This window comes from Triturus cristatus, chromosome 4_1, assembly GCF_964204655.1.
Source record: "Triturus cristatus chromosome 4_1, aTriCri1.1, whole genome shotgun sequence".
NCBI classification, from domain to species: domain Eukaryota; kingdom Metazoa; phylum Chordata; class Amphibia; order Caudata; family Salamandridae; genus Triturus; species Triturus cristatus.
In genome coordinates this window covers 277,841,895-277,864,248 of record NC_140585.1, presented here as the reverse complement: position 1 = coordinate 277,864,248, position 22,354 = coordinate 277,841,895, and the positions used below count along the sequence as shown (strand labels likewise).

General features: G+C 45.2%; 1 protein-coding gene across 4 annotated transcripts in view; it reads left to right on the top strand.

The window, feature by feature from the left end:
• The window catches only part of KIAA1549 (KIAA1549 ortholog), a 746,373-nt gene that overhangs the window by 520,515 nt on the left and 203,504 nt on the right, over nucleotides 1-22,354 (top strand). For all 4 annotated transcript variants that reach the window (XM_085652039.1, XM_085652040.1, XM_085652037.1 and 1 more), the window contains one exon: nucleotides 16,175-16,377. In XM_085652039.1, the coding sequence (XP_085508165.1) occupies nucleotides 16,175-16,377 (203 nt within the window). The remainder of the gene's footprint in view (nucleotides 1-16,174; nucleotides 16,378-22,354) is intronic.

Below are 22,354 nucleotides of genomic sequence, written 5' to 3'. Positions count from 1 at the left end.
CTACTTAAAATATGAACAAGTATGCAGCATAATCTCACTTTTATTCAGGAAGAAGAGGACGTTTGTGACTGTGACTCCGGGCTCACTTGGCAGAAACACCCCCTGACCCTCCACCCCCCATCGCAAAATGTAATGCCCGTGAAAAGGTTAGGTGGACGCAGTGTTATATAGAACATAGTCCTGAGAGCACGATTGAAAATGAAAACTAGATATAGTATATGGTATAAACTATGCACCAAAAAGTGTAATATAAGATGAACCAGGGCGTGAAATATAATATGCAATACATTGTGCGCAATGACAGATTCATTGGGGAGCGCGAGATAGCACAGGCACTAGTGCGTGCAATGCGATATGCGCCTTGGAGTGTAATATGCACAGGGCAGTGTTGTGTAACCTAACTAGTCTCTAAAGTTGTAATATAAAATATGTGCTGGGGAGTGTAATGTTGCATATGCACTGTGACAAAGATATGGATCCCAGATTGTATTATGTATGGCATAGCGCTGTGCGTTATAACATAGGCATCGAGGAAGGCACGTTAGATGGGGCAATATAACCCGTGCGAAGGCAAGTGTGGCATGACATATTCACGGGGTGGTGTTACAGTGCACATGGGCTAGAGAGTGTCATAGCTTACGCACTAGCTGGTGGAATACAACACAGAGGTGTGTGGCACTCGGCGGGCACTGGTGGGTGTAACACAGCATTGGGCTCAGCCAGGAGCACGCTGTGACTCTCAAGTGAGGTCCGTCTCCTTTCCAGAGAGTAAAATAAAAAGTATTACACATCCGGCGGTGAATGTGTGTTTTATTAACTGTGAGGGGGGTTTCTTGCATAGTTTGGTCGAATTTTTGTCGAATCCCCTTTGAATGGCTTGGTGTGCGTGTGTATTAAATGTGTCCGTCAATAGCTACCCATGTTTGTATAAATAAACAACAAGGGTGTCTACTTGCAGAGTACCCACCGGCGGGGGCGCCGGGATTAGGCACGGTAGGGCGTCAGACACGTCAGAGCTTCACTAGCGGTGTAAATACATTCCACGTGAATTCATTGTATTCATAGTCGCCTTTTAATGAATATCACGCTAATCGTCATGGTGATGGGTACATACGGTTTGTCCAGCATGTCCTAGGTGTTTCTATAAATATATATTTTTTTTAAATAATAAAAAACAAAGGCCGGCCCCGGGGGATGGGGTCCCCGGGCCCATAAGTGGCCTGAGGAAGGGGGCAACGCAGCCCCCCTCCTAAAGAATTTTAAAAAAAAAGGCCATGACCCAGGGGTTGTGGTCCCCTGGGACGATTAAGGCCTTGGAAGTGCCAAATTTATTTTTTTCAACACCTATACATCCTGTTATACAACGCCACTCATCCATAGAGTTACTCATACACATAGTCACTCATGCTAATAAAGAATCAAACATCCATTTACTTGCATATACAGTTATACACACACCACCACACTTACTTCTACAGAAACTTACACATACTTAGTTTTTTACAGAATCACTTATAGAAACACATACTTAATCATACAGGTACTCTTTAAATCTCTCACTCTCACATATACTCACTTATATACTCCAATAGTCACATAAACTAGTTTAAAACATATGTAGTTACTCATAAAGACACTATTGAGACAGTCATTCACTCAAAACACACCAATGCACATACTCATCCACCCATAAAGTCCTGCACACATGCTGTCTTCAACACATACAAACAGTGAGTCACTCATTCATGCACCTATGCACTACGTAATACCCCCCACCGAACCATACAGACACTCATACTGATACTCAAAAAACCAACTAATAACCTATATAGACACTCATGTAGCTACTCACCAACCCATGCAGCCACTTATACACAAAGTAGAGACTGATACAGATATTTACATATTTAAACATTACTCACTAAGCCATGTATTCACTAAGATACACTTAATCAGTCAGTTATACAATCAATTTTTCAAAAACAAATCATCCATTTAGACACTTATATACTCATTTATTCTTCCATCGACTTTGAGATATACATATATAAAACATGTCTTTTTCAGAAAAACACACATTCACTGGATGATGTCATCAGTGATGTCATCAGTGATGTCATGAGTGATGTCACTGACCATGTCATGAGTGATGTAATATGTGACGTCATCAGCAGTGCATTGCGGGCGCGCGAGTTATAGTTAGCTGAACTAACTATAACGGGGGAATTTCAATGGTTTTGTACGAGTGAAAAGTCCAGCTAACTATAACGCCCCTGAAACCTGTGGTTTTTTCAGTAAATTTCTAAGGTTTTTAAATGCTAATTCCTAACTATAACGTGCCTGAAACCTATGGTTTTTTAAGTGAAAATATATATAGATATAGATATATATATATTATTTTTTTTCCTCCCTCTTCCCTCTTGTGATCTGACCTTGGAGCAGGCTACTAATGATCCTGGCTTGGGGTGATGTGACACCTATACCCTCCTCATTAAATCCTGCTGTGCTGCACGAATGAGGTGAGGCAACACAGCAGACGGCTTTTTAAACAATTGAACTTCCTACGTTTTATGAACAGAGGGCTCTTTAAACCCCAAAACGTCTGTTCCTGGTGTTAAGAGAGAGTCAAAGGAAACGTGAGCCTGCGCCATGCTGATTGATGTGCAGGCTCACCTGACCTTCTCTCAAAACCAGGACCTATTTGTTTTAGCCAAAACTGTCAGGACGCGGGGACAGTCCTTGAAAAACCAGGACTGTCTGGGCAAATCCGGAACGTCTGGTCACGCTATCCACCCCGCAGTCCACGTTGCTGTCTTTTGCAGTTGTTCCTTCTCCCTCGTCCGCCATTTTGCTTTCCCCCTCCTGTCATTTTGCTTTACCACACCTGCCATTCTGCTCCCCCACCTGTTGTGTTGCTTCTCCCACACCACCTCTCGCAACCTACTCATCATCTTTTTTTTTTATCGCTTTCACTCTACCTTTTAAAACTCTTCTATTGTGCACTTTTTTTTAATTAAAAATATTTATTTACTGATCTATATCGGATTGGTATATAAAATAAAATAAATCCTACAGTATTTTATAGCCGCACACATACATGTTGAACACATGTGCTTCCCTGCAAAATAGTGCCCCTGTCGCATCATCTTGCTTTTTTTTAAATCACCTTGCAGTAGCCGCTATGCTGTATAGAATTGCTTAAAAAGATTGACAAAACCAATGTGTGTAATAGGTGAGACTTATTCACTTTGCAAATGCTTGTTTTTCTTTTACCTTGCCAGTGCTTGCTTTTCTTTAAGACCTTTATGGTGTGTATTATTAATTACTGTACAGCCCTTGTCCATTATTAATTAATCATTTTATTCTCATCTATTATCCTTTACTTTAAATATCTAATCCGATCTTTATTATATGCTTGTCTTAACCAGAACAGACATAAGATTGTTTTGTAATATTTCTAGATACCGATGCATTAAAAGTTTGTTTGCTGCACCGTTGTTTTTGGAACTTTATCATTTGGTGTATGACCGAATTGTGCCTCAGAATCATGTCTGGTGCCACTGCCCATCATCTTCTGCCTTTCATGAAGCGTCAGAATAATCTCTGCACGCATTTCAGTTTCCGAGGGATGACTGCTGTAGTATGTGACGAGCTTGGGGCAATGCTGGGTCATCAGTAAATGGTTGACCTGTGCTCTGATTATTGTCCTGGTCTTCGGCGTCTCCTTTAATTTCATTATAGTGAGAATGTTGGAACGAGTAAGGATAGTAATCAAAAGTTCCTTGGAATCAAATTTATTTTTGTCGTGTTTCATAGCCTGCTGAGAACATTTTATAGCCAACACGTGTTTCGCCCCCTTACATTGGCCGTCTGGCCTGGGGCTCCTTCAGGGCGTTTTGTAAATAGTGGCTGCGATAGAGAGGGAAATCGGTCCTTTCCCAGTAGTTACACAGATATCCAAAGTGTTCAAGTAAACAAAGAGATGCTTAACCCATTCGCATGAGCCAACGCGATTCGGACCCCATGTCAATCAGGGCGTCCCTGATTCATGTAACAGCTGTCTCCTTGACAAACTTGCAGTTCACAAGACCAAGTTCTAGTCCTGAGGAGTACCCCAGAATGACATGGGGTCCGAAACGCGTTGGCTCATGCTAATGGGTTTAGCGATTTTGGGTGTGCCACGAGGGAATGTTCTTGATTTTAATTTTCCCCTTTTTAGACCACACCCTTCCCAATTCAACATACCCTTAGCTTTGTACACAGGCAGGACTTTAGGCTGTAGCTTCAGTCTACGAATAATTAAATGTCCGCCTAGTGGTAGTTCAAGCAGGACTGGTCGCTCTGCTCACATTGTATATTTTGTATGTTAAATGTGAATGTGTCTTCATGTTTTTCACTGTGTTGTTTCACTATTTAATGCATTCAACACCGCCTGCCATCACATCCTGCACACACGCCTCCACGACGCAGGGATCCGTGACAAAACCCTGAACTGGGTCTCCTCCTTCCTCACCGTACGAACCCAGAGAGTCCGCCTCCCCCCATTCCGATCCGAAGCCACCACAATCACCTGCGGCGTACCCCAAGGATCATCCCTCAGCCCGACACTTTTCAACATCTACATGGCACCTCTTGCCAACATCGTCCGAGCACACCACCTCAGCATCATCTTGTATGGAGACGGCACCCAGCTGAACCTCTCCCTCACCAAGGACCCGTCCATCGCCAAATCCAACCTCCAAGAGGGAATGAAGGCCGTCGCAGACTGGATGAAGTCCAGCCGTCTGAAACTGAATTCTGACAAGACAGAGGTCCTTATCCTCCGCCCCACCCCCTCCGCATGAGACGACTCCTTGTGGCCGGCCACGTTGGGAGCTGCCCCGACACCCACCAACCACGCACGCAACCTGGGATTCATCCTGGACTCAACGCTCTCCATGACCCAGCAAGTCAACGCTGACTCCTCCTCCTGCTTCAACACCCTCCGCAAGATCTACAGATGGATCCCCACCGAAACCAGAAGGACAGTCACCCAAGCCCTCGTCAGCAGCAAGCTGGACTACGGCAACGTCCTCTACGCGGGAACCACAGCCAAACTCCAGAAAAGACTCCAACGCATACAAAACGCCTCCGCATGCCTCATCCTCGGAATCCCTCGCCACAGCCACATCACTGCCCACCTGAGACATCTGTACTGGCTCCTGGTCCACAAGAGGATCACCTTCAAGCTCCTCACCCACGCTCACAAAGCACTCCACAACGCCGGACCAGCATACCTTAACGAATGGCACACCTTCTACACCCTGACCACCAGCTTCGCTCCGCTGACCTCGCCCTCACCACGGTCCCACGCATTCGCCGAACGAACAACAGCGGCAGATCATTCTCCCACCACGTCGCCAAGACATGGAGCACCCTCCCCATCCAACTGCGTCAGACCCAGGACCTGCTGACTTTCAGGAGACTCCTCAAGACCTGGCTGTTCGATCAGTAGCTGCATCATCCCCCACCCCCTCCAGCGCCTTGAGACCCTGACGGGTGAGTAGTGCGCTCAACAAATGTTTGATTGATTGATTGATTGAATCCATGTATGATGCTTTGAATATTACACCATATGATTTTGTTTGTGTGTCAAAACAAAGTGTTGTTCGACATATAACATGAAAAGAATGTTAGGGCATGCTGTTTCTTAAAACTTTCTAAAGAAATGTGAAAATAAATCACACGTACTTTGGAAGTGCCATCCAAGGTTTTGTTTCAATATTCATTTACCACAAATGGTCTATCTGGACGCTATGTTTGTTTAACACTAGTTGTGTGGTCTAGTCCAGGTAGTAGAAGGACTCAAGCCTGTTTTAGTAAACAACTTTCTAGAAAGTTGGCATTTTCTTACTGTAACTATTTGGTGCCCTTCTGCCTATCTCTGAATACATGAATTTTCACTCTGCACTTTGCACAAACGGGAAGTTTGGGGGGTGGGGGCTTTCCTGCAAATTGCCTCACGGTTAGGACATAGAGCGCGACCTTTTTGGGGAGGTGCGCGCTCTAGTCTCACATGATTAAAAGCGGAGACGCTGTGCAGTCACGCCAAAGGTAAGCCCAAATGCCCCAGTCAGCCTCCCGGAGGCGACCGGTGCAGGCCATGCTGCCTGTTTGCCTTCGGACACGACACTAACTATCCAGTACGGGCGTGAAGAACTGCTCAACCTAGATACCTATCACTCTTATTTATTTGAAAAGTTTTATAGAGGGCGAACAAGACCCAAATGGGTGTCAGAGCGCTGTACAGAGTAGTCTTAAGCCATTATACAAAACATGAAGGAGGTAAGTGAGAATACAAACTGTGGGAAAATATTCAAGAGTAACGAGTAGGGTGTATCAGAGGCACCATATAGCGCTCAGAGTAAAACATCAAACAATAGAAGGAACCAAGATGTGCGATGAGCATCAAGGAATATTAACAGAAATCAACAAATGATGCAGTTAAAGGAGTTAGCGAGGACTGGGACAAAACAAAGGCAAAAAGAAGGTAAAAACATATAGAACATCAGTGAGAATACATCAAGAATTTGGTTATTAACAAAACACCCGAACATGATCAGTGCGATTAAAGTTTGTTCATTAGTAGTCTTTTGACCAGTTTTTTAAAGGAAGTAGTAGAAGGATTTGATCTGATCTTGGATGGTAAGGAGTTCCATATTCTAGGAGCAAGACCGGTGAACGCACGGTTGTACGATCTTCTCCTTTTTGAATCTTGGTGGTTTCAAGAGTAGGGCGGACGTACTTCTGAGGGTCCTGCTAGAGCCCGATGGCTCGAGTTTATTTGCTAGGTAGTATAGGGTATTGTGGGGTATGGCTTTATGAGTCAAACCAGCAATCTTCAGTCTGATTCTAGCTTCAATAGATAACCAGTTTAGCTGCAACAGGTCGGGTGAAATGTGATAAAATTTCCTCTATCCCGTTTAAAGCCTGGCTGAAGCATTCGAGGTTGCTCTGAGTGGGGCTGAGCTGGCTTTGGGAAGTCCTGTGAGGGTCACCAATCCATATTACAATCTAGGGAAAATCAGGGATTGTACCGCCGGCCTGAAGTCTTTGGGGGGAGGAATGATTTGATTTTCTTCAGTGTGTTGAGTTGGAAATTGGCTCCCCTAATGGTAGCGCTGATATGTGCTTGCATATTTAGATGTTTATCCAAGGTGACACCTAAAGATTTGGCAGAGTTTACAACATAAGGTTTGCAGTTCAGAGCAGTTAGTTGTTTAATCCAGTCAAGGGTAGGAGCTGAGTGATTAGGTGGGGTGATCAAAAGAAATTCCGTTTTGAGAGTATTTAGTAAGAGATGGTTTTGGGCTAGCCATTGTTGAGTTTGTGCAAGTGCAGCATTTAAAGTTTTTATGTCCTCCTGTGATGAGATCTTCAGGTACATTTGCGTGTCATCCGCATACATGTGGTATTGAATGTTGGCTCTGTTCAGAATGACTGCAAGAGGCTCCATAAATAGATTGAAGAGAGTGGGCGAGGGTGTCGAGCCTTGGGGGACTCCAATCAGGACCGGGTTACTGGAAGCTAGGGCTAGAACTTTGATCCTTTGCGTGCGGTTATGAAGGAAGGAGGCAAAGGCAAACCAATTTAGTACCGGGCCCGACAATCCCATCCTATTTTGTAGGAGATCAATCAAGTTTTCATGTTTGATGGTATCGAAGGCTGAGGACAGGTCTAGAAGGATCAGGAGACGAGGGACATTTTGGTCAAGGGCTCTCACGGCGTCATCAACGATGTGCGTTAGTGTCGTTTCAGTGCTGTGTCCTGCTCTGAATCCTGACTGGTGAGGATCCAGGAGATGATATTTCTCAATATGTTTGCAGAGCTGTGAATGAACGCATTTTTCAAGCAATTTCTCTAGTCATGCTGCTGGTGATAGGTCGGAAGTTGCTAGGATCTGATAGGTCCGCATTGGGCTTCTTAGAAATGGGAGTAACTTGCCCAACTTTTAGGCAGTCCGGGATCTTTCCCTGTATGAGGGATTCATGAATGATCTTGGACCAAAGAGGGAGAACGGCTGAGATTAAATCTTTATAGAGCTTGGTGGGTAGTGGATCTCCAAAGTGGTTGGAGGGTTTGGTGGATCACATGTTGCAAAGTATCTCAGTGTAGTCTGGTAGGAGAAAACTGCTCCGAGCAGCGTTGTTTTTGAGAGAGCTGCCCAAAGGCCGGTGGTAAATTGTCATGGATTCAGCCCCCTCCCCGATTCTGCGGGTGGTATTTTGGATAATAAAGTTGGGGCGGTGGGTAATAGCTCCAGCTCTATTTTCGTTGTTTTTTCAGCGAATTGGGCTGTAAAATCATCACCACTAGGGAGCAGGGATAGCGGAGCAGAGCTCTGGTTAGAGGATTGGATAGATTGTTCCTTAAGGAGTTCGAAGAGTTTTTTTGGTCTATTTTTAGCTCCATCCAGTTGAGATCTGAAGTGGTCGATTTTTGCCAAGCGTATGTGTTTCTTGTAAACGCTTCTCAACTTTCTCAATTGAAAGAGTGCTGTTGTGGAAGGCGAGTTTCTCCAGAGTCTCTCAGAGAGTCTTGGATTGCGCTGTTCATCATTTAGGGCACCATTTAACCATGGTTTAGAGGTCTTGCTAGTGTACAGTGGCTAGCTGAAAGCAATTGGGCCAACTTTCACTGCCCGACTTGCAATTGGGCCTTTCCACAGGGCTCATGTTGTCTGCCCCAAGAAAGAAGGCCTGCAACCCTAAGAAACATGTGATGCCTGATAGAGCAATGTTGCTCAACACACGCTCCCTACAAAAACATGAAGCACAAATCTACGACCTCTTGTCAGATGTCCGCCCTGACCTTTTATTTCTCACAGAAACATGGCAGTCTAACTCCTCAAACCCCACTATTGCCTCTGCCATCCCGTCTGGATATAGAATTCTGGGGAAAGATTGCTCGGTTTGGAAAAGAGGCGGTGTTGCCATTATCTCTAAACAAGTGCTTGATTGCACTCCTATCACGTTGGACCTTGCTGAGGGTGCAGAATGCTTAGGATTCTGCTGCACACTATCTTTCCGATAATGTATAGCGGGGGATCCTTAACTACAGGTCTCCAGGGCCGCCTGGCAACTTCATAAAGTCCCTGAATTAAGTCATTGCCCCTCTTGCCCTCAGATACAACCAACTTCTCATCCTAGTGGGATTTCAACTTGCATATGGACAAACCCATGGATCCTTATCTCATTTCTTTGTCTGAAGTGATGACAGCATGCAGTCTTGCCCCTTTTATCTCCTCTTCTACACATAAGCTGGGCCATACCCTTTATCAGATCTTTTGTAATGTGGAACTGGAGATGGATCTGCCATCCCCCATCATCTGGTCAGACCACTTTCCTGTTAATTTCAAGATACCTAGTACAGAGACAGATATCCCGCCCCGTTGAAAATGGCGGATTATAAATACAGAGCCCTTCACAAAATATCTCTCCCTGTTTTGGAGGATGCTCTAGGAGCTTCAACTCCTCCACTACTCGGAAACCCCGAAGTAGATGCCCCTGCTCTAGAATCCTGGCTCAGGACGAATGTTGATGTGGTAGCCCCTCTGAACCCCTGGCTGAGGCCAGTGGGGCGAAGATAATTTCATATGCTGAAGATACGCAGCTGATCTTTACCTGCGACATGGGTGCGGACTTTGATCGGGATGAAATCAAAGCCTGTCTTACAAAGGTGTTCAATTTTCTCAACGCAAACCAGCTTAAATGCAACCCTGACCCTTCCAGCCTGCCTTCCATGCGCAATTGGAGTCATTGGTGGCATGAGGAGTTGCCCACCCCCCTCTCAGCCCAAACCACGGTAAAAAAACATTGGCATTCTCATTGATAGTGCTCTTTCTATGAGATCCCAAGTCCAGGCATTGGTGGTCACTTGTTTTGGCATTCTGCGCATGTTAAAGTTTGTCCCTCTTCTCTCACCCAACATCAGGAAAGCAGTGGTCCAGGTCTGGTGACTTCTAGACTGGACTATGCTAACATCCTGTGCCTGGGTTTTCCTGGATACCAGGTGGTTCAAAATGCTGCAGCCAGGTTGAAACTGGGACTCAGGCCCAGGATGCACATGGCCCCTCATCTCAAAGCACTACTCTGGCTCCCAGTGAAAGAAAGGATTAAGCTTAAGGCCTTGGTTATATTTTTCAAAGCCCTCCATGGCAAGGGGGAAGGCTATCTCCAAAGGTGAGTTAGCTGCTACGCACCGGCCAGATCCCTAAGATCCTCCTCTTCGAACCTCGCTTGCATCGCCAGAGTACGCCTGGCCCGTATGGGGGTAATCGTTTGGGTTTTTGGGTGCCCAGGCGAGGAACCAAATACCAGCTGCTCTGAGTGCCACATCTGAGTTGGCAGCCTTTAAGAAACATCTTAAAACCTAGTTCTTTCAGAGCGAGATGTTACTTTGGGTCCGGTTATGCGTGAACCTCCAGCGCCGGGACACTCTTGTTGAGTAGCTGTGTGCTTTACAAGGGAGCTTAGGTGTGACTGATGGGCCATCTACATCCTGATGGACGATCCTGGGCAGGATGGAAGAGACGAGCTGACAAACCTGAAAGGGCTTTGTCCTATCCCCACACAAAGGGCTGCATACCCCCTGTAGTGAGTCTGAACCCAGGGAAGGGAAGGCAGGGACTTGTGCACTTAAATGACATCTCTTTGAAGTCTCCCCCACTTCAGAGACCCAACTGGATACAAGTACTGGACCTCTGACACCACCAACTAAGAAAACTTCTTGAACTGACGACATTCTATCAGGAAGGAGTACTGTTGTGCTGCTGGAGGGACTGCCTCTCTTGTGAACTGCTTTGCTATGCTGGTCTGCGGACTGCTGCCCTCTTGCCTGCGAGTAAGATGGATAGGACCTGCATCTCTACAACCCAGAACCTAAGTATCTCCAAGGACTTGTTGGCTTGCCTCCTGTTCTGAAGCCTCGGGATATCAAAGACTTCTCTTCAACCTACAAACAGCACCTGGACTTTGCTACGGCAAGTCTTTCTCTGCCAAGTGGTGCCAACCCAGTAAGTGAGTATAAAGTGTTGCAATTGCCAGAACCCATGCATCAACACCAATGCATCGCCACCATTACGGGAACCAGATCGACGCACCGCACTTGGAACCACTGCATCGTCTCCACTCCGTGAAGAAGATAGACCTATCGCCTCTACAGTGTGGAGAAACCGGCGCATCACATTCGGAACTGCTGCATCACTCACAGAACCGACGCTTCACTGCCGTTGCCTGGGAACATCCAGAACATAACCCCATCTGCGTGGGAATCACAGACACATCGCTCGGCTCCACCTAGTTGTTTGCGACCAGGATCAAGGTACGTTTGCTCAGCAGGCCGTATGTTGGTCCTATATCCGGCCTGCGCTCCATTGTGGTCTGCCTGAACTCTTGACTTTGTCCTGGTCCAGTGCAACGAAATAACTCTTAAGTGTCTGCTGCTTCCAGGCGCTATTTTTGCATTTAATCTTTAAAAAATCATGTCTTTACTTCTACTGATCAGAATTTTGTCATTTTGATCTTGTTTTATTTATAAAATTATTCTCTATCTTTCTAAACTGCTGTGGAGTGTCTGTTGTGGTGTTTTCACTGTGTAATTGTGTGAATTGTTCCACAAATACCTAACACATTGCCTCCTTAAGTTAAGCCTGATGCTCTATGGCACGCTAACAGAGGGTGAGCACAGGAAAATATAGCGTGTGTTGTGACTTACCCTGACTAAGATTGTGGTTCCTGCTTGGACAGGGTGCATACCTCTTCCAACCAGAAACTCAATTTTTAACAGTCGTGTTTTCATTGTGCAATGCTTGTGCATTGGTAACATATTATACCCAATATCAGAGTTATCCTGCTTTGGCAGACCCAGGCTTAGTTTTTCAGCAGAATAAGGTGTCAAAAGCATTTGCCTCCAAACTACACTAGTTTGAAGAGGCGGACAAAGTGAAGCTAGGCCTACACATGCATATACACCATCCTAGAGAAAAACACACAAGGCATATATTAAAGCAAATTCTACATCTATCTTACAATGCACTCTGAGAAAATGATCATAGAGGTGTTTGCTTTAGTTTGGAGAGGTGTACCTCTGGTTAGACATACATTATATGTTGAGGCTTCACGTAGATGTTTCACAGTCTACCCATAGGTCAGGTGTCCGATACTTCAGATGAGAATGCTCCATCTCTGAAGGACAAGAGCTGCAACCCATCATTTCTGCTCGATTTCTTCTCAAATTTGGCCCCAGTCCTGTGTTTTGGGCTGAGAGCACCCACTAAATATATTGAAAACCTATACATTCAATAAATGATCAAATCTTGCATTGTCTGTCTATTTGTTGGAGATAAATTGTGATGAATTACCTTCCTGTGTATTTGTAGATGTGGTGGGCTGTGATAACTGGGCCTTTTAACCCTGTTGATCTATCCCCAGACACTTCAAGTAGCCCTGATTACATGTTGCAATGAATGTACTGGGCAGTGCAAACTCCACATCAGTAATTACCAGTACTGGGCGGTAACAAACCACCCATACCATGCAATTAGAAGTTAAACCCCACAGAATGGGTAATTACTATAAGGATCCAGCTATACCGGGAGGTATTCTGCTTGGTATCCCCTTTTCTGTTGGGCTTAATGCACACATTTATATATTGGCTGGTGAGAGCATGTAATGTTCCCCCATGGCTTGTCTGAGGTTTGGAAAGGGGTCATGCAAAAGGGTCCTGGCTACAATGCATCCTTTTCAGACAGTGATTTTTAGCTGCTGGATTGTTCGGTCGGTACAATTGTGTTCATTGATCCTGCAACGAGTATATCTGGGGGCAGAGACACTAGACCTTTTATAATTGTATGGAATGGGTTTAAACCTAGGTTTTCCACTTCGCATGGTTCCCAATCAGGCCCATACCTTTTATGGGCATCTTGTAGGTGGGCTAGGTAGGCAGTAGATTGCAACACGATGTTGCACAAGAAGCAAAAAATAAATGGGGGTGGGTCTCCTGTCCGGTGAAGTAAAGAGAGAGGCAGGAAACTAAACAAGAAACAAACCTACTTGCCAGGGTACCTACTACATGAAAGAAATGTAAATGTTGGCATTTGATAAAGCAGTAAGTGTAAAGAGTACTTGACATTCAGTAAAGGGCTTTAGTTGATGGAGTCATTTGAGGCATCATGGTGACCGAGGTGAATTCTTTTAGGGTGATAACGTGAGGGTGTTCTCAACTGCGTTCTGGAATGCATCCCTCTTATGGAAACTTATTAAAAAAAGGTTTGCACTAGGTACAGTCTCATTTGAATATTACTAAGAATATATATTTTTAGATTTAACTAACAATTTGTGCTGGGTTCGTGTCTCAAAAGTAACACAAACCAGTAAAGCAGTTGATTTGGGATGTACTGTCCAGTGCAAAACTTTATTTGCGCTAGAAAGTAGCCCTAAAGTAATGCAAGCTAGCACTGCTTTGTGTCAAGATGGTGTAACCTGTGTGGAACATGGGGGTTCCCATGTGCATACCCATGGTTTTTAACGCAAAGCACTATCCACTTACTTTGTAGGCTGGGCTTTGCGCAGAAAAATTTCATATCTTTGAGGCTGGCTTTGACTTGGAGAAATGTTTTTATTTCTGTAAAGTGTTCTCACGTTGCATACGTGCTCCACTGTACAGCACAAATACAAAGTGGGAGTTTTTTTAAAAACTATTACTAAGCATAGTATTTTGTATTGGAAGAGTACCCTTCCCATGCAAAACCCATGCTTGCCGGAACACACACACTCTTCTACAAGTGCAAGAATGGGTGTGTTGGCGCATGTCAGCCCAAAGTACAGAAGCAAAGAAAAATGACGCCACATTTTAGTAGGTATTGCGCTGTTCGAAATGTTTTAGTAAATGTGGTGCTGTTCTGCTCTCTCCGTGTTATGCAGTGCAGCCTAACTTTGGTTCCTGTGCTGCGTGAAAAGTTCGTAAATCTGCCCCTGCATATCTTTGCACAGCCTTTCTTATATTGTGTGTAATACAATTTTAAAATAAGCGCTTACATATTCACAGTGCTTTCACTCACAAGCTCGGGCTGCATAGCACTATAAATACACTCCGGATACAATTCACAAAGGGACTTAATAGTGCAGAGTCTCCTCATTCGTGGCGGGGGTCTCCTCATTCGTGGCGGGGGTCTCCTCATTCGTGGCGGGAGTCTCCTCATTCGTGGCGGGCCCGGGGTCTCCTCATTCGTGGCGGGCCCTCCTCATTCGTGGCGGGCTCTCCTCATTCGTGGCGGGCCCGGGGTCTCCTCACCCGTGGCGGGGTATATCCTCGCCCGTGGCGGGGTATATCCTCACCCGTGGCGGGGCGGGGTATATCCTCACTCGTGGCGGGGTATATCCTCACTCGTGGCGGGGTATATCCTCACCCGTGGCGGGGCATATCCTCACCCGTGGCGGGGCATATCCTCACCCGTGGCGGGGCATATCCTCACCCGTGGCGGCGCATATCCTCACCCGTGGCGGGGCATATCCTCACCCGTGGCGGGGTATATCCTCACCCGTGGTATATCCTCACCCGTGGCGGGGTATATCCTCACCCGTGGCGGGGTATATCCTCACACGTGGCGGGGTCTCCACATTCGTGCCGGTGGTTGGATTTTTGAATCGTTATTGAATGGCTTTGTAATAGCCGCGGGCCAGGCTGTGAGTAGCAATGTGTACTTCCTAATACTGTAGTGTTATCTTTTTTAAATAATACAGCGTGGCTCTGCCGTTTCTCGTTGCTCAAGTGGGTGTAATTTGTGATATATCGATATGTTTCCCTCTTCTTCATTGCTCGATTTCGTCCACGATGAAGTGTCACTCATAGTTGTTTAAATGTCACTCATAATTACACTGAAATCATGAAAAGTTCACGTAGTAATCTGAAACCTTGGCATTTATGGATCGACTCCCTCACGCGTCATCCTTCCACACATTTAAAGTGCAACACGATCACTATTTTCACACGCGATATGCACACCGTACTGCTTTGCATACAGCACTATCCAGTTTAGTGGTTCAGTGATTAATGTAGGCTGACTAAACGCCAGTACTAAATTTAGCAGAATTAATTTGATTTTCTTGCCGCCGTAAAAGGTCCCACGTGATGTCTTCCGTAGTAAAAAAAAGTCCGAAAACTCCTTTTAGTTGGCTCTTTAGGAAGGAACCGTCGACATTCCCTGGTGAAAGGCGGGTCCTCCGTTGCCAGCGGGTTCCAGTGACAGACGCCACCGGATCTTGGCCTTCGCTTGCTCTCCTGCTCGGGGACGTCACGCCATACTTTGCTAATGCCCGGCTTGCGCTTTCCTTAATAGACTTCCCAAGCAGGTTGCCTTCAGCCCCGCCATCTATCTCGCAGCGCCCCCTGCCGGTAGTCCTAGAGGTACTTGCCCGGCTTGCGGCAGAGCGTTTCCCTTTCAGTGAGTCGACCCGCCACGGTCTGGCACAAGCTCTGCCAGTGCGCCTCTGCTCATGCGCTTCTCTGCATTATCTGCTTTGCAGTCCTTCCCTCCAACACCATCTGCTGTTCCAACAACACACCTCTGCACTGTTCTCCTATTGTCTCTTTTTTACCTACAGGAACTCCTATTAGTGCAGTTCTCTTACACATACGCAGTTGTCAGTGTGCCATCATTGTAGCCTGCAGCAACCACGGTTGTCTGTACCTAGACTGCAGAATGTTCAGTCATAGCAGCTGCCTGCAGACCCCGAAGAGGCTTCTGCTCTCCCAGTACAGGCTCACAGAGACCCCTCTCCTCTGTCTCATCCTGCAGTCAGTTACTTTGCAGTCCAGCAGCACCTCCCCCTTCACGTTTATGCACGTGCAATTTAGACCTGACCTCCAGCTCTCAGGGCTGCCCTTGTCTTGCATCACCCAGAGCTCTGCTTCAGCGGTGGAATGATTTTCATGCCTAACGTCCCTTTCATACATTTGTTAACAGTCAGTTCCTAATGCATGCTGTCATGTGCAAAGAGCCCCGAGCATACCCAGCATGAAGCTGTTCACTGATGAATGAATCATTCTGTGCATCTTTTTGTTAAAATAACACAAGCTTCTCATTTACCCTTGCTGAGTTTCAAAACAGTGATTTATTTGATCTGTCTCATTCCAGCTACAAGCTCCGACTGTTAAAGGGTTTGATTTTGCTAAGCAGCACCTGGGCCAGCACAACAAAGATGATGTCTTGATTATTCACGAGCCAGCTCCTTTGCCAGTGCCCACCAAGGATGCCAGCCCTTCTGAGAATGGAGAGGTTCCCACTCCAAAATCCAAGACTTCCTCCAAATCCTGCAAAGCCCTCCGTCGCCGGGGGAGGTAAGCTTTGAGTAGATGGAGAACAATGTCCATTTTTCATGAACTTGCATATGATGTGGTTGTATAAACTTGGTTTTTTGACACCTTTTTTTCCTACCATTAAAAAAAAAAAACATTTTTGCCCACAAACACAGACTTGATTATTGCAGGCCAGCTGTTTGTGCAGCTTTGTCCTCTAAAAAGTACTGTTGAAGCCTTAGATGTATTTCCTGCCATTGACTGGAGATACAGAAGAGATATTCCCAGGACATTTGTGCCCCATCCTGAGCAATTTACTGTGCGTAGTTTTCTATATAGTTTTCCATTTGTTCTGCTAGTTTTTCCTCCGTCTGCTTTGTACATTTTTCTTTCTAGTAGGTACCTGCAGATGCCTCACCTTAATTCTATCCTCTAATTGCCAGCCTTGATCCCAAAACTTAACCCTGCAATAGCTCTCCAGCGTCGCCATGTGCTATAACGCGGTTGCAGCTCCGACCTTGACCAGCAAAGATGAGGGGATTCTAGGACATATGTCGCCAACTGGCACGCTGGGGTTGGTTCCTGTTTTTCTGTATCTCATGGACGGCGGTCTGAAGTTTCTCTCAGTACTTCACTGGTTAAGTTCCTCAACTTTTGACATCCTAAGGTTTCATCGTTTGAACCCTGTCACAGATGTCATAAGAAAACCTAGTGGACCTATGGGACATCCGTATGTGGTGTACAGGATCCTAACATTACTCTTGACCTATTAATCATGCTCACCTCTCAGGGGTATTACTTTGGGACTCATACAGAACATGAGGTATCTGCAGGAAGCTGCATCTCTCACAATAAAAATGTACAGGCATTTGGTATTTTTTCAGGTGGATACTATATCTTCACGCAGATTACTCTCCGCCCACCTTACCTGATGTTTGAGTTCTGTAAATAGCATCCCAAGGTGTGCGAAAGTTTCATATAATGTATTTGTCGCTGTTATTGATGTTCTCTATTACTATCTGTATGCCTTGATGAGGTGTGGAAAAATAAAAAGTACCAGGACCCGCTGCCAGGGCACTGGTATATGTTCTGGTGCCGTCACGTCCTGGGCAGGAGTCGTCGTGACTGAAGCCACATAGCACCACCTGGGGAGGCTGGAGTGCTGTTGCTAGAATACACGTTTTTTGGATCCAGTCTGTTGCTTGGATGAGTTTTTTATTATAAGTTGAGGAATGCGATGTAAGATATAGGGCTACATGTATCAAAATTGTATATTGCGAATACCTAATTGCGAATTTCTGAGAAACGTAATTAGGTAATCGCAATTTACAATGTATAAAACTCAGTTTCATATAGCGATTCCTAGGGGGTCGCAAATCGCTCTACCTCTTTAATATTAATTAGGTAGATCGCAATTTGCGACCCCACCCCCCAAGAATCGCTAAAATCACGGGGATGGTGGTCTGCTGGGGTCAGCAGACCACCATGCCCGTGATTGCTTTTTAAATAAAGCAATCTTTTATTTGAAATGCAGCCGGTTTTCCGAAAAATGAAAACAGGATGAGTTTCAAAAACAAAAATAAAGTTTTATTTTAATTTTTTAAGAGTAGGCAGTGGTCTGTGGGACCACTGCCTGCTCTTAAAAAATGCTGTAACAAACATTCACAAAGTGGAAGGGGTCCCTTGGGGACCCCTTCCCATTTGCAAATGGATTACTTCCTACTTGAAGTAGGTGGTAAAATGCAAATGTTTTGCAACTGCATTTCGGTCACAAAACATTTCTACATACTGATGCGATTCAGTATTAGGAAGGGATGCCTTAAACATGCTCCTTCCTAATAGCGAATCGCAAACCCATTTTGCGATTCGGTAACAGGTTACCGAATCGCAAAATGGGGTTTGATACATGTAAACAGTCTTTTTTGGGTTCGGAAAATGGCAGATTCTGCGAATCGGCCCGTTTGCGAATGCAAAATGGCTTGATACATGTAGCCCATAGTATCCACCAGGAATATTATTACTAAAGGCAAGTAATTTCTTTTTTAGCACAAAGAAAAGATACGTTTCATGCTCCAAGACTAGTGTGTTTACTACTTCTGACTCAATGTCTCCACAGTGTGATCCTGCAAGCCATCTAGCTTGCCACAAACCTAAATTGGATCTAGTAATTAGATATTAATCTCTTATCTTTTTAATAGATTGAGAAATTATCCTTGAATGAAATGTTATGTCCCACACATCAATAGATGCTACTGTTGTGGTAATTGTAATCAATGAAAGTATCCGTAGTACAGAACTAGGATTAAAAGCCCTGTTAACTTTCCTCCTCCTGTCTCCTAATTGTTCTGGCACAAGTTTCGCAAAGCATCTCTCTGAATGAGCATAGTCCAATCTAAAATCTATCCTTCTCTGTATGTCTTTTCTAAAGGAGAGTTTGGTAGGTGAGACTCTGAGGAAAGGTGACTGGTAGTCTTGACAAAATATTTCTGTAGCCATTCTACCTCTTGATAGACAAAAACTTTGAGAAACATTGTCCTTCGTTACACATATATCAGAGTGACATCTCCTCTAAATGCTTAATTTTGGATAGATTGTATCTTCCCTCACTGGTGAGTCCATTTATGGCTGCTTCAGACTGCCTAACATACCTACTCGGTTCCACCTTTCATGATATTCTCTTCGATAATAGCTTCACTTGGCACTGAAAAACTTCCTAACAAACCTAAGTTATTGTGACTTCATTCGTTCCACATATCATAGGTCAGTAGACTGTGGCCTCAGACTTTTGGAAGGAGCCAAGACATTTGGTGAGTTTCTGCTATTTCACTGTATAGTGAATATGATGAGCATCACAACCTAATTATTGCTTAATTCTCCAATTTCCAATAGTTCACTTTCTTTGGGACCTATTCAAGAGACATTATATACCAATTGAGAACTTAATATTTATGCTTTATGCAAGCCATGTTCTCAAACTAGATTCCTCTTGAATAGTTGCCATATTCCTTAGTGTCATATTGAACATAATATTATTGCCTATATAATTGCCATGCCATTCTTACAGCCTTAAGATATGTGCATGATCAGAGGGTTCCAGGTAGTCAAGAGGTAGCCCGGTCCTGTTTAATTGTCCCATCACCCTCTCATTGCATACTTTCCCACTAGTAATGGCATCTTTTTTAGTATTTCTGTAATTTTTTTCTATCAAACCACATTCAATCCATGTTCCCAGTTACGCTTTGGGTAAATGAGGTTGTTGTCATTCTAGACATTGGATTTAACAGTAATTGATAGCCTTATTCAGACTTCCCTAATGCATGTTACACTGTGTTCTGCCAATTTATGTGTATTCTCTAGATGAACCTCTGATTATTATAAAGACCCCTTTCTTAGTCTTTAATGAGAATTTGCAGGATCCAAGGAACACGGCTGAGAATCTTTACTCAAAATTACCACTTTTTGCTGCATTGAAAAGCAATTATTGTGTTTTCACTTAGCGTTTTTACCATTCTATGTCGATTGGACCATTTTTCACTTTTTGTTAAGTGCGCTTCGTGTGGGAGAAACAAAGCAGTAGCAGATGCCCACAAAGTCTGTGTGGTATGTTTGCCTCCCTCCCACTCTGTCATTGACAGCAACATCTGCAAGAGAATGTCCAAAAGGACATAAACATGCTAGAATTCATGAGGACAGAAGGGTAAAAGAAGAATAGGGAGAGGCTAGAAAGAGCTGCCTCTGGACCAGCTTCCATTTTCCATCATCTCTCTGAAAAGCATCACCGAGGAAGATCAAGGGAGAAAAAACATCACTCTCATCGTCACCGTAGGGCAACGGTGATATCGCAGTCCCCTTTGAAAACCACGACCCGTACAGTTCACCATCAGGAAAAGGATCCACAAGACATTACGGTCAGTCAAGGTCAAAACATTGACCACAAAATTCATCAACATTGAGAAGACACTGATTGCCATTACAAATCTTACCGATGTATAGTATGCTGTCTACCATATTGACGTTGAGATTTAATTCGCTGTCATTTACTTCATCATCAATGTCGAAAAAACAGAGATGGTCTACATCTTTATCGCAAGTCTCTAAAGCTTGGTACATCACACCATATAGGGCAGGTGGACACCTCAGCAAAAGTTACTCCACATCAACCACTTGGCGCTACTAGCCATATTCCTAGCCTTGAAAGCATTCCAAAAACACATTTCAGGCAAAGCTGTCTTAGTCTGCACCGACAACATGACAGCCATGTATTATATACAAAAACAAGGCGGGACACACACTCTGCAGCTCTCTCAGTTCGCACAAAGCATATGGAGGGGGGGCTATACCTCAGAACATATTTCTCCTACCTAGCCCAACATGTCCCAGGAGTCCAAAACATGATAGCCGATCTGTTGAGCCGTCAAACACAACAAATCCACGAGTGGGAACTTCATCCACAAGTTCTTCAACCGTTTTTTCAGATGTGGGGGCAACCACAGTGTTAGAAAAACACTCCCACACCGGAAGGGTGGTGGTGTTCTCCCAGACATACACTGTGGTAGCTTGGCTCGAGTGGTCAGGGATCAGGCACCGTGCTAAGCATACGTCATACCCACACAATAACCATGCGTGCATCCGTTCCAAAAACGAACACTACACCTTAAAAATTACACTGAAAATATATCTCTTGATCTTCTTTTCTCTTAGTTGCTGATTAAATAAATAATAATACAATCACAGTACACAAGGCTTTTCCTGTGGAAGGGTAAGTCAAATAAATAATACTTCAACGATTCAATAAATAAGGTAGATCATAAATAATCAAGGCATAAATATAAGTGCATTACATAAAAGGCAATTAAATATTATGAGGCAATAAATACTGCGAGACAATAAATACTGTGCGACAATAAATACTGTGAAACAATAAATACTGTGAGGCAATAAATACTGTGAGGCCATAAATAGAATGAATACAATAAATACAGTGCTCTCAATAAATAATAAAAGCCAACAGTGACACTTGAAAATCAGTTCACATTCCTGAGGTACTATGGGATGATTTGACCCAATCCCAGCTTGTAGAGATTTGGATGGCCTGAGGGGTATACTCCCTGGCTTGGACAAGGCTGAGGCCTAAACTGAGGTAGATCAAGGGGGAATCTAGAGATCTGGCTCTCCCACACTACACAACCCCTCTGTATTAGTCTCAGCTCACCCCTGGCACTATCAAGCTGGTTCCAGCACCTCTCTAGCCCCTAGGATGGTCTCTTAGGGCTCCACAGGGCCTTAGGCGCCCTCTATTCCACTTACTGCCCTTTTTATGAAGCTCCGATGCCGCTGGAGTCGTGTCGACGCCGTGAGGCGGCTCCGGTTCGATGTCGGCGGCCTCGGCTCGATGTTGACCTCCGGTTCGATGACGTAGGGCAGTCTCGGCTCGATGTCGACTTCGGGCGGCTCCGGTTCGATGTCGGCGGCCTCGGCTCGATGTCGACCTCCGGTTCGATGACGTCGGGCAATCTTGGCTCGATGTCGACTTCGGGCGGCTCCGGAGTGCAATCTCCACTCCCGACCTCCGGTGCTCCTTTCCTCGGGTTCCGGCGACTACGGAGTGCGACCTCCACTCCCGACCTCCGGCACGCTTCACCTCGGTCTCCGGCGACTCCGGAGGGCGGACTTCACTCCCCCGTCGACGCCGCACACTCTACCTCGGGTGACTTCCTCCTCGACCTCTGGTACTCTCCACGACCTCCGTCGGCGCCCTCTCTCGACCTCTGGCGGCTCCGGGAACGACGTCTGCTTTCCAGTCAGCGCCGCTTCTCCACCTCGGGCTCCAGGTCTCCAGGCTTCTCGACGTCGGACTTCAAGAAGTTACCAGTAACCAGGTCAGGAACTTGCTGTTCTTTACTTTTAAGGCCTGTTCCTGCTGTCCAGGTCCTTAAGATGGTTTCTCTTGCTTTCTCCCACACAGGGCTCCAGGCTGGGCTCAGTCAGTAGGGACTAGTATCAAGGGTGGGTTTATGGA